The 13,072-nt window shown below is 35.7% G+C and overlaps 1 protein-coding gene and 1 long non-coding RNA gene across 10 annotated transcripts in view; one reads left to right on the forward strand and one right to left on the reverse strand.

Annotated features, from left to right (window-relative positions):
* szt2 (SZT2 subunit of KICSTOR complex) overlaps positions 1–13,072 on the forward strand; it is a 155,436-nt gene that overhangs the window by 70,413 nt on the left and 71,951 nt on the right. For all 9 annotated transcript variants that reach the window (XM_032572998.1, XM_032572990.1, XM_032572996.1 and 6 more), the window contains 9 exons: positions 5,024–5,116; positions 6,530–6,608; positions 6,936–7,223; positions 8,503–8,638; positions 8,966–9,082; positions 9,196–9,265; positions 9,580–9,765; positions 10,572–10,781; positions 12,556–12,793. In XM_032572998.1, the coding sequence (XP_032428889.1) occupies positions 5,024–5,116; positions 6,530–6,608; positions 6,936–7,223; positions 8,503–8,638; positions 8,966–9,082; positions 9,196–9,265; positions 9,580–9,765; positions 10,572–10,781; positions 12,556–12,793 (1,417 nt within the window). The remainder of the gene's footprint in view (positions 1–5,023; positions 5,117–6,529; positions 6,609–6,935; positions 7,224–8,502; positions 8,639–8,965; positions 9,083–9,195; positions 9,266–9,579; positions 9,766–10,571; positions 10,782–12,555; positions 12,794–13,072) is intronic.
* LOC116726326 (uncharacterized) lies at positions 1,475–2,146 on the reverse strand. Its single transcript, XR_004340584.1, has 2 exons — positions 1,893–2,146; positions 1,475–1,635 (listed from the first exon to the last, which is right to left on the reverse strand). It is a non-coding gene; the product is annotated as an uncharacterized LOC116726326 (long non-coding RNA).

Here is a 13,072-nt window from a genome sequence, read left to right on the forward strand (position 1 = left end):
TGAGCATGAGCACAAATATTGGAGAGCAGAAGTTTTGAATGCAAGTATTACACATTTGGAGAATAGAGATAAAATCCTGCTTTCAAACCAAAAATATAAGCACAAGTGTTACAAGTTCTGAGAACAAAAAATGAAATCCTGCTTGCAAACTGAAAATGTGTGCTCTCAACTTATGACAGTAAAATACCTCCATAGAACTGAAAGAAATTCAAAAGAGTATGGTATGATAACTAGTGTATGATAACTAGTCCTAGTGTTGACATGTTTTCACTGAAGTCTTATTATTTTGATTAGAAAATGATAGACTTGTCTTCCTTGAACTAGAACTAGAGCAAAATAAAAGGGCAATCCCTAATCTCCAGCTACTATGTTTAATCTGATTTTACAGACCCATTTTCTCTTCTTTATTGCGAATAATCCACAGTACCCATCATCCTTGAGTTTCTTCCCTTTTCTTATGATTGTGGCAACAGTTGGTCTGTTTGCTAGTTGTCCTCTAGCTAGTAACAGTACATCTGGAGCCAGGTTTCGAAGTGTGAACCGAGTAAAAAGAACAGTATGTCCGATGAAGCCCCACTTTGATGCTTGTGTTGTCTTTCTGAGAACCACACGACTAACAAATGATGCCTCGCATTACACTGTAAAAAAAAAAAGTCACTGTAGAATTTACAGTAACTTACTGGCAGCAGGGTTGCCAGCAAGTTAATGTAATTTTTACGGTAAAGAAATTACAGTAACTTTACAGAATCCTTACTGTAATTTTTTTACAGTAGCCTTGCTGTAATTCCATTACACTTTTACTGTAATTTTAATAGTTTTACTCTAATTTTATTGCAGTTTAACCATAATTTTTATTACTATAGTACTGTAATTTGATTAGTGTTACTGTAATTTCTTTAAAATAGCACAGTAATTATATAAAATGGTTACTGTGATTTCATTGCATTTTTATCATAATAAAATTACAGTAGTCCTGTCGTAGAATTACAAAACGTTGTCATTTTACAGTAGTTCATGAAACTGCATACTTTGCTAGCTTTTAAGTTTAAATGTGAACTTGCAACTTAATTTACCAAACTCTCAAAAAATTATTTAATTTTCTAATTTATAAAAATATACATATATATTTTTTAAATCGCTTTATTTTATTGTCAATGTAAATCTGACAAACTGAAGCAAAACAAAAATGTTTATTTACTAATTTATTTTAAAATTAGTATTTTGCAGCAGTAATATTTGCTTGTTACATAGAAGTCAAAGTATTGCAACCAAAGTGAAAAATACTCTGAGCTAACAACATAACTGATACATTTACCCTCATGGTAATATTACATTGAATAAAATGAACTAAATAATCTTTGGGCGCTTTTGTTTTAGTAAACATCAAAGCCAGCTTTTCATGTAAAACTTGCAGTCAAAATTCTAAATGTCGTTTTCTTCCTTTGAAGGAAGGAAGGGATCCAGCAATGTCAAATTTTGAAGTTGCATATTTTTCAAAACTTTATTGGAACCCCAACAGTACATCTTAAACATTTGGGCAAGTTTAAGACTTAGTGAACAGCCAAACAAAACCAACATGGATGAGTTCTGAGTTGGTCTCAGTCCTGAACTTCTCCAGAAATCATCAAAGGGTTGCTAGAAGATAAAGAAAAACATGTTTTAATACATGAGATAAACAGCACATTAAACTACATTTATGTTGGTTAAAGACAGACAGGATGAAAAGGAAAGGTTTAGTGGACAGACACTCTCTGACCTTCCTTCATTGTAGCTGTCCTCCTGTCTGTCTATTAGAAATGGACCGGACAGATACAGAGAGAAAGGCAGAGAAAAAGATGGACAGGGAGAGAGATGGAGTAAGAGAACTGATTGTGTGTAATGTGTAATTTTACCATTTTAGAAGTTCCACTGGTTCATGAAGGAGGAGAATGGAGACACACAGGTTCACTTTTGTCCTAGTGTTTAGCATAAGTCGTCCTGTTGGTTTTGATGTTACTTTACCGTTTGCAGCTTTTATTTTGCTTTCTGGGTTGAGGCTTATGAATCGCTTAAAAGCAGATGCACTGTAACAAATGGCTGTAAAAACTACAGCATGAAAATACAGTAAGGTGGCTGGGTTTTGAAAATACAGCTCTTCACTGTGATCTGAAATGCGTATGGAAAGTATATGGGACGTGATTGGACCGCTGGATCACTTGCTGAAATTTACATCTGTACTGTAAATTTTTAATATACAGTTGCATTGTGGGATATTTACCGGTTGGAGGCAAACGTTCACAGGCTAGACGGCGGGCCAACAATGACTTTCACCGGGTAAGTACTTTTTAAAAAACATTGTATTGCAGTTTTGTACAAAATATATTTGGTTATATTGAGCTACTCTCGCTTGTTTGCTAAAGCTAACTTCGGTTATTTCTCAGCTAGCATTATGTGCAACATAAATGCTTTCTAGTTCAGTTCACCTAGAATATGCAGATGGCTATAATCTGGTCTTTGCGGAAGTTGTTTGAGGGTAGGATGCCCTCAAACAACTGTTTTTTTTTCTCTCTCGCACATAGGACTGTCAACGTTAACGCGTTAGCGCACGCGATTAACCTGAACATTTTAATGTGTTAATATTACATAACGCAGATCAATCAAATCATCTAGTTTGACATCAGAGCCTCTCTCCCGCGGAGGGTTAATTAGTTCACAGCAACACGTTACACACGGAGAGCTACGAATAGCGAAATACTTTTTCTGTGACTGCAGACAGCAACAAGAGTTGAACAGTTTCAACTTTCTTGTGTTGGGTCTTTAGCCAACATTGTGCACATCTAGTTTACTAGCCCACAATTTCACGTTCACGAATTACACTGGTCTTTGCCAGCTGGATGAGGACAATATAGTGCCGCTATCTATCAGTTGGCTCCTGACGGACGGTTAGCTTTAGCAAACAAGCGAGAGTAGCTCAATATAGCCACATAAAATATATTTTCTTACACAAACAAACACAAAACTGCAATACAATGTTTTTTAAAAAGTACTTACCTGGTGAAAGTCATTGTTGGCCCGCCCTCCAGCCCGTGAACGTTCACCTCCAGCAGGTAAAAATCCCACAATGCAACTGTGCATTAAAAATTTACAGTACAGCTGTAAATTTCCGCACGAGATCCAGCGGTCCAATGACGTTCCATATACTTTCCATACGCATTTCAGATCACAGTAAAGAACTGTATTTTCAAAACCCAGCTACCTTACTGTATTTTCATGCTGTAGTTTTTACAGCCATTTGTTACAGTGTGCATTAGACACGTCACTGCTTCGTTTTGCATGTCGGTTTTCTGAACAAAAGTGAAATGAACTGTGGTTTCTTGTGTGTGTTTTTTTTTAGGTAGTTTGGTGGCACATCAGCAGACAAAGTAGTTAGCATTTGAGAAGTATATTTTTGATTAGCAGTACTTAAAATGGAGCCAACAAAAGACAAACCTCTCCTGTCTGAGAGGATCAGAAGCAGAAGTTCTAGAAAGAGATCATTTAGAATTCTTGTTTTTCAGAAAGTCACAAGCACCACATGCCAAAGACTCTAAAACAAAATCTAAATCTATTGTCAAATCAGTCCATGACATAAAAGAAAGCTCAACTTACATACTAGTTGGATTACATTAGGCTCAAATCATTTTAATTACTAAATAATTGAGTAGGTTCAATAGACCCTAATATAAAGTGGGTTTCACAAAACTTTCTTGTGACATTGCATACACTGTTCTAATATTTTGTAGCATGATTTATTTAAGTGACAAGACTGTCACAGGTTCAGTGAAGAGGGACATTTCTAAATTAGAGTTTAAAACAAAATGAGTGTAATATTTATTTCACAATGAATATAAAAGGCTGGAAAACTGATAATCTTCAGACATGTTTGATTTGAGACAATAAAATGTTTGTTTGTTTTTTTTTAATGTTCTTACAGTGGTGGTTTTTCATATGAGCTTTATGAGCAACTGCCCATGTAGCCCCCCATCAGAAAGGGCTGGGGCACACAAGAACTAGAAAGTTAAACATCCTGTCAGTTGTATCCTGAACAAGTTTGCTACTAATTGTAGGCATGTGTAATGGAGTAAGTTTCCTACAGTTGCCTACAGTGTAGACTCACTGAGTACTGTGAGTCTACATTACCTGCTTTGTGCTACAAAAACAAAACAAAAATCAAACAATTGCTTGCATTTTAATTGGTTAGAGTGCAGCAGGAGGGACTTGTAATAAACTGCATAAATATTTATATTTCAAGCTTAGTAAGCTAGGTACAGCGCCAGAGTGGGATTAATTTGATCAAATCTTTGAATTGATTGACAGCACTAGTTACAATGCAATATCTCTGATGAGGAGCAGAGAAGATTTTCTTGTTTTTTCTTGTTTTTGTCCAGTTTTCTCTACTGCTGAAGGATCCTCAGGATGACACTCTTATGAGTTATGTTAGCTGATAAACTTGAGTCATTTCTCATAATTAAGATCTTTATCTACTTGAATCAGTTTCTAATGAGCTTCCAAGAACTTCAAGATAAATTTCACCTAAATAAAAATTAATTCTTTAGATACCTCCAAGTCAAAAGCTTTACATCAACAAAACAATTTTGTGAAAAAAACATAATTAAATCAAAAATATGTGAGATAAAATAAGAGATTGCATAAATATTCAGCCCATTTAATGTGATTGACCTTAAACAGAGGCCCAGCCAGCAGAGCTAGTGCTGGTAGTCTCACAATCTCTGGGATGGAGATCACCTGACTGTTGTGAGAGTGTCTCACTTATTTTAAATTAAATTTCACATTTTAAATTGTCATAATTTTGAAGAAATTAATTTTCACTTTGAAATTGTAGGGGTTTCTTTGTCAAAAAGTATAATTTTATTAATTACGATTGATTTGTAAAAGCAGTAGAAATGGTGGTGTACTTTTACAGTCACTGTAATGTATCTTCAGTTTTGCAATGTGTAAGGAACAATCAATTGTCATCCAGATATCAAAATAATCTTTTTAACAGGACAAGTTTCTGATGATCCTGTCGCAGTATTTTAAAAGTGTACCATCAAACCCATACTACTACTTCTATTTCCCTCTGTCATCCAAGAAAGAGGTAAGTTTTCTTTTTCATGTCATCATTGAAAATTTAGTCTTGTAAACAGTGAAATTAGAAACTAAGGTGCTTCTGAACGCAACATACTGTTGAAACTAGATATTTACATACAGCTAATAAAATGATGCATACATTTTTTTCTTACTGCCTGAAGTTAAATCAGACCAAACGACTTTTGCTTTAGCTTAATTAGAATTACTAAAATTATTATTTTATTAATTATTTTGCTATACCCGATATCTTGGCGAGAGCAATTTTTACAGATTTATTTGTATTTCTTCTTTGGACTCAAAAGTTTATATACATTTGGTTAATATCATGTCTTAAAATATATGACTTGGATCAAACCTTTCCGGTTTCCTTCCACAATCTTCTGATAGGTTAACTGGCACATTTGAGTTAATTGTAGTCATACCTATATTTTAAAACAACACCTGATGGCCACTACTTTCTTGTTTGACATGATGGGAAGGCCAAAAGAAATTAACCAAGATGTCAAACTGAGGAACAATTTACCAATGCTTGAAGGTGCTGCATTCATATGTTCAAACAATTTTATGCAAGTGTAGACATGATGGGAATTTCCAACCATTATACCGCTCAGGAAGGAGATGGGTTAATGTATTTATGTCCAATCTGTGTAGATTGACCCCAGAACAAAAGCCTAGTGTAGATGTTAGCTGAAGCTGGTAAGGCAGTGTAGTTATTTAGTGAAACAGTCCTGTTCAGATATGGGTGAGGAAAAAATATTTTCTTCAAAAGAAGCATAAAAAGCCAGATTGCAGTTTGCAAATGCACACAGGAACAAAGGCTTTCATTTGTGGTGACATCTCCTGTGCTCTGATGAAACTACAGTGGAACTGTTTGGGCCATAATGACAATTGATTCATTTGGAGGAAAAACAGGGATGGTTGTTACCATCCTTACTGTGAAGTATGGGAGTCCCAGCGCCATCTTGTGTTGCTGTTTTGCCTCAGGAGGATCTGGTAGACTTCATAAAATGCATATCATTATAAGGAAAGAACATTAATTATGTAGAAATGTTGAAGCAACATCTAAGGATGTCAGCCAGGAAGTAAAAGCTTGGCTACAGATTGGTCTTCCAAATGGACCATAGCCCTAAGCATACAGTCAATCTGTTTCTAAAGTGGCTTAAGGACAACTTAAGCCACTTTAAGTTGGCCATCACAGGCCACCATAGGGCTGATGGCCTGATGCCAGGCCATCACAAATATCTGGCAAATATCTGGTTTCAACTGTGATAGATATTATGAATAGAGTTTACGTAGATGAATAAAACCACTATTTATTAGCAGTTTTATTTGAAATAAAACAAAACAAATCCAGACCTACCATTGGGTACTCCACTGGATCCAACAAGATGACCATTTTTGTTGTGAATTCTATACTCAGGTGGAGTCTGAGGATGATGAGACTGAAAGACAACCTAATGAAGAGCTGGTTTCAGAGACAGAGCCTACAAGTGAAGATGGTGAGGATTCCTTAGGACAGTGTTTAGGAATCACCAGTGTTTTTCAGTGAATTTTTTAAAATGTCTGCATGTTAGGACATTTCATTGTTGTTTTTAAAAATTTTTTTAGCCTTTTTCATGTAGACAGGCAGGTTCTATTTAGCTGTTCTTGATTCTATGGGGATGGTAGTAATTAGACATTGACATGATTTGTGAAATTGAACTCTACCTTCATAAGCATATGTTCATCACAGTTCATTCATGTTAAACATTGATCAAGGAACGTCAAATGCTGTGGAAGAAATGGTTACTTTCCCAGAGCACTATCTGTATATTTTTTTGCTTCAGAGAATATGCCGGGTTGTTGTCTGATGGAGAGTGACACAGACCTGGTGGTTGAGTATGAGGACCATGTAGGCACCAGCTCACAGGAAGAGGGTGAAGAACGCTCCCAATCCGACTCCAATACTGTCAACCATGACCAAGACTCCTTCAGCATCCTGGATGGAGAGTCTCTCCTAGAGGCTGAGGGGCCGCAGCTGGACATGCCACCACTGTTTCTTCACGTCACTTGTTCTGTCAACATGAACAGCAGCCATGGTTCTATGCCTATTCAGACTCTTCCCACATGCCTTGGTGAGCATAGATCTGCTATCACAATCTACTGATATGGGAATAGAGTGATTAGACTTAAGTTTTTAGAAGACACAAAAATGAGGATAAGAGAATATACCCACTTTTTTAATTATCACTATTGGAATTATTTCTTATTAGGTGAATATGTAACAAGACATGAACATATTACAGTTATTAACTTTAGCTAACCCTAATAAGAGCAGTATTACATGTTCGTAGATTATAGGGTGGACTTATGTTTACAAAACACTCAGCTTCTAATTTTAGTACTGTCAAGGTTAATTTTTTTTTCACAGGAAAGAAAAAAAGACTGTATTTACTTTTTTTTTTTTTACCAGGACATAATGTGGTTGAATCTTTTAGAGTCATTAGTTTTTATACACTGAACAAAAATATAAACGCCCCATGTCAAATATAAGAGTTTTATGAACATTTGGGTTACGCAATATATAGAGAAACTCAAGCTATATTTTCAGTAATTACTGATCTTCATATCAGCATTGATAACATTGTGGTTCGGCCATTTGTAGCGGATTGACAGTGCTTTGAACATGATAGGGGTCATGTTGAGGAATTTGATTTTGACCAAGTTGGCTTCCTGTGTGCGGCTATGGACAGTCTGAGGTGTGATGCATCTGTTGTGCAGACCAATAGTCACATCAGCTGTGTGTGTCACTATCCATAGCCGATCCCACAGATGGACGAGCCGGATGTGGCCATCTTGTGCTGGGGTGGTCACACATGGCCGACAAAGATGAGGTTGATTTGTAGCAGTGCCAGTCTGTTGGGACATTGAGCCGTGCAGCTACTGCTCTGGTGGACGTCCCTGCATCCAACATGCCAAAGGCACGCTCCCACATAACTGGCGACATCTGAGGAATTATGACTTGTGGCAAAATTTGACATTTTTGGGTGGCCTTTTATTGTCCCCAGTCCAAGGATTGTCCAGTTGTTGCTCATTTTGTCTGATCACCCAGTGGACCGAGTAAAAAAACAACTCACTGAGTAATGCTCACTGACAGCATGTTGGGTTAAAAATTATACACAAGTCAAGAGAAATATTACTTTTGTATAATAAATGTCAGCAAATGCTCATTTACAGTTGTTGACTCCACATGGCAACGATATTTGACATGGGGCGTTTATATTTTTGTTCAGTATATTTAATGCCCAGATCTGATCATCATTATTTCAGTTTTTAAGATGATAGTACTCAGCTGGAAAGTTTAAAATGTGGCTGCTTTTCTTACACTTCTCAACTTGAATGCTGTGCTTTCAGGTGAGGTTATCTCCTGTCTGGATAACATGGAGACATTACAGTCTGTTGATCTGACTGAACTTTCAGTAACTCTGGATGTGTTTGTGCTGACTCTGCCCCTGGAAATTGAATTCATGGCTGATTACCATCATAACAGGTCAGTGGAAGAGAGCAAAAGCCTGTATTTTTCAAGAGCTAGGAAACATTTATTACCCATGAAAGCTGGCATATTTTTTTAAAGATACCTTCTCTCAATATATATATATATATATATATATATATATATATATATATATATATGTATATATAACAATCACTATGACTTCAACGTAAAAATATGTTTGTTCAGAAGGATTTGAAAAAGGAAATAGACTGTTCCCCCATAATTTTCTGTATTCTGTTAAATTCAATTCAAGAATTATTTATCGATTACAAAGGGTGATTAAATGTTTCTGTAACTCATCTAAAATAATAATTAATTCAGGTACACCTCAGAGAGCAGTGTTTCCCTGAATCGTTCACCAGGACAGCCATCTTCCTATCGCTCTGATGAGGAGTTAATGACAGTGTTGGACAATCTCAGGGGAACTGATGATGAAAGGTTCATTTTTTTCTGTTCATTTTTTGTAACACAACATAACATTGCTTTTATATAATTCTGACTTATTCAGAATCTCTTCTGTATATATGATATTTTTGTTTTTTTTCACTTAGGGTTTCTGGTGATCCTTTATCCAAATTTCCGCTTCCTCACAAATTAGCAATTCTGGCTACACTTGATGAGGTGAGCATTAACATTAACATTAAATGCTGTGGAAGAATGTAGTAGTTTATACTCATCAACTGAACAAATACCCTGACAGTGTATATCTGCAGTGTGCATTAGGTGTAGTTAGGTGCTCAAGAAGTCAGTGATGCTACGGTTAGAATTATTCAATTGTTCATTTCTTTATTTTGAATATTAGTTCAATAGGCATGATTCCCTATTGACATAGGAAATGGGCGTATTTCCTATGTCTTCTGTGATGGACTTGGTGCTCTATACAGAGTACACGTATATACAGAGTACATCACTTTTTTGTTCCCCATGTATTTCAGATCCGCTGGCTGCTGCAGGATGAGATTGTTTCTGCTTTGTGTCACTCTCGGGTCATCAATTCAGCCACACTGCTGAAAGTCGCAGAGCATGTTTTACGCTCCAGTGGACGACCACACTGCCACTGTGAAGATGTTCCGCTTCAGTTTGTCTTTGGACCTGAGCAGTCTCTGGAAAAATTCAGAGAGGCAAGACCATACCCAGAATCTTATAAGGAATCTTAATTAATAGGATTCATATTTCTTTAAATGCTCCTGTTAGCCTCTCCTAGTGCTTTCTGCGTTTTGCAATGTCAGTGTTAGTAGCCATATGCTCTGCATGTGAAAAAGCCACAGGTGCTGCTTTTGGCCATAGTTTCTATTCGACAACAGAATGAATAAAAACTGTACTTCAATGCTTTACCAGAAATATAAGAAGTAACTTCTGTATGTTTCTTCTGTTTTATGTGTGAGACCTTTTCACACACACACCTCTTTTTCCACACTGAAAACATCCATACTAGATAAATAATGCGATTGGTGTTACATGTCCTTGTTTTCTTGAAAAAGCCATCTTCTCATATTGGTTAATATTTCTTGTACAGATATTTATCCTCAATGAGTTTCCTTTATCTTTTAATAAATAATATTGCAAAGGACGCTTGTACGTTATATAAGCAATCAAACAGTAGACTTCCATGGTTGGTTCGTTATATCAAACGTAGGACCCTCACTTTAGCCATGTAAATCAATTAAGAATACAACATTCCGCCAAAGCACAGATTGATGTAAGCTCTACTTTTAGTGGTACTTTATTCTCTTTTTGTTAAAGTGTAGTTAGTTTTTTCTTCAATACAAGAATTAACTATTTCAGTACAGATGTAGTATGCCATAGCAGAAGTGACTATACATTTTCTTTCATAAAGAATTAACATTGTTTTTCTGCTGGACCTTGGAGTGAGAAATGAATGAGTACAGAAAGATAATGTCTGATGGGATGTTATCTGATTGTACAGGAGTTCTGCAGGTTGTCATTCTCTGGCTACATTTTGAATGTAGTACAGGACAACTTCTACTACATGTCCCTGAGTAGAAATCACCCACAGAGAATCCAGGCCACAAAGAGGTTATCTGAGACTACCACAACCTCACCACAAGACAACGATAGGACTCGCATAGAACCTATGATGTTGGAGAGTGAACCGGAGTCTGGAAACAACAAAGAGGTCAGATACTTCATTTCTTTTCTTATCACTATAGGGTTAGGGTTAGACTAACCCTAATTCTTATCAGTGTTTGACAAACCATTGTATATATGTCCTTTGTATAAACAATTAAATTAGATTGAAAAACAAAGTCTTTAATCATGCTTAAAATCCACTTTCTTACTCTAGGTTGGGGTCAGTTTTTAAATTTTTAAGCTTTTAGTTTTAAGAGGCTTGGGAGTTTTCACAGTTAAAATCTATCCCACATTATTGAAAGGCTCAGAATCAGATGTTTAATCAAAATGGTAATTATCTCTTTATTCTGACTTGACAGATAAAATATTTACTTCATCTTGTTTAATGGCAGTTCTGTTAACTTCAAGATGCTTACCAATCTGTGGATCAGTGTAAGGGTTATGTGGAAGATCAGTCAATTCAATTCAGTTTATTTATATAGCGACCAATTTACAACAAATGTCATCTCAAGGCATTTTACAAAAAAATCATTTCAATTCAATCACACATACATTCCAAATGATTCTAGTTATTGAACTGTACAGTATGCTCAATTAGTTAATCAAAATACTGTAAAACATTTCTGTCTAAGGCAGTGGTTCTTAATTATTTTCTCTCAAGCCCCCCTAGAAACAACAAATGTTTTCACCCTCCCGTTCCCCTCCGCCCAAAGTGAAACTCTATTGCGAATGTGATATTTAATAACTTATCTGTACTAACCACTGACTCCAAATTCAATGACCCAATTATCAAAACAGCTGAAATAAGTGGTAGTAGTTCATTTTATTGTTTTGAGTCTCAAAACAATTTCCAAGTTTAGTTTACAGTCAGTAACATTAATCAAGACTGCTCAGTCTGTGGGATTCTCAACAGAATAAAAGTGCACATGATCAACTGGTATATACGTTTTTTGGATGAACAGTAAAACTTTTTCAAATTTGTAAAAAAATATTTGTCAACTGCTTCAGCTTGTTTTTCAAAATGTGTAGTTTTTAAACAAAAATGTTGTGCAAAATTTGAAACAATATTTATATTCCAGCTTGTCAGAGGAGATGAAAAGTGCTTAACATTTTGTATTCACAGTAAATAGGCTTCATCTATTCACTGGTGAGGTTTTTTGTAATATTGAGGGCTTGTAAAGTTATCGTTGGTATTGATTCTACAATACCAACGATACCCACTAATTGAGAACTACTGATTTAAGGGAACCCAGCAGATTGCAGTCCAATTTTATAAAAGTCTAGTTCATTTATTTTCTGAAAAAACTCACTCTTCATACAAGAATTTACTAATAACTTGTAGCATCTCTAAGAACCACCAGTAACAACAGTTTGGTCTTAATTATTTAGAGTTATAGAATAGAATAGAATAGAATAAAATAGAATAGAATAGAATAGAATTCAACTTTATTGTCATTGCACTGTCACAAGTACAAGCAACGAGATGTAGTTTGCATCTATCCAGAAGTGCTCTACGAGATATAAATATTTATTTACAGATGTACAAGACTATGTATGTATGGGCTATAAGGGGTTATAGCAAAGAGATGTAGATATTGTGTATAAATATAAATATGGGAGCTATATGCACAGATTATACAGAATATACAGAATATATAAGAATGTTAGGGAATGGATTATATATGTATATAGTATATAATATATTATATATGAGAAGAAGAATCTTATGTTCAACAATCTGTTTGTAAACCTTCAGACCTGGAGACTTGGATTAAACACATTTATGTGACAAATATTTCACAATCTCCATCCATCTCCAGAGTGAAGACAGGAAGGTCTTCAGTCTTCACACAGATGCTTATGGGGACACAACTACTGCCGAAGCCGGAGAAACAGTCCAAGCCAATAAGCTAGACTCTGAAGATATTTCTAGTACAGCAAGGGACCGGAGTCAGCCTAGTCCTCCACAGTCCGATTCCTGCAATCCTGAGTCCAGTTCTCCTCCAAAAACAGCATCCAGTGTCAGCCTGTCTGATTCTGCTCAGTCAGTCTCTCACAGTGAGTCTGACAGATGCATTTCACATGTTTTGCTTTTTTTTAACAGCTTTTAAATAACATCAGTAAATGTTATTACTGATGTTATTTACCAATAACATCAGTAATAACCTGAACCCCTTAAAATTCAGCCATGAAAGTTGGAACGCTGACCTTCTTTTTCTCTTACCCTTGTCTATGCATTTCTGCTCTCCCACTTCAAACAGATCATCCAGAAATGTATTATGAGAAGTTCTAAGATTGAAATCTCAAAACAAATTTGACAGAGTGGTGGTGCTTTTA

Source organism: Xiphophorus hellerii, chromosome 9, assembly GCF_003331165.1.
Source record: "Xiphophorus hellerii strain 12219 chromosome 9, Xiphophorus_hellerii-4.1, whole genome shotgun sequence".
Taxonomy (NCBI): Eukaryota; Metazoa; Chordata; class Actinopteri; order Cyprinodontiformes; family Poeciliidae; genus Xiphophorus; species Xiphophorus hellerii.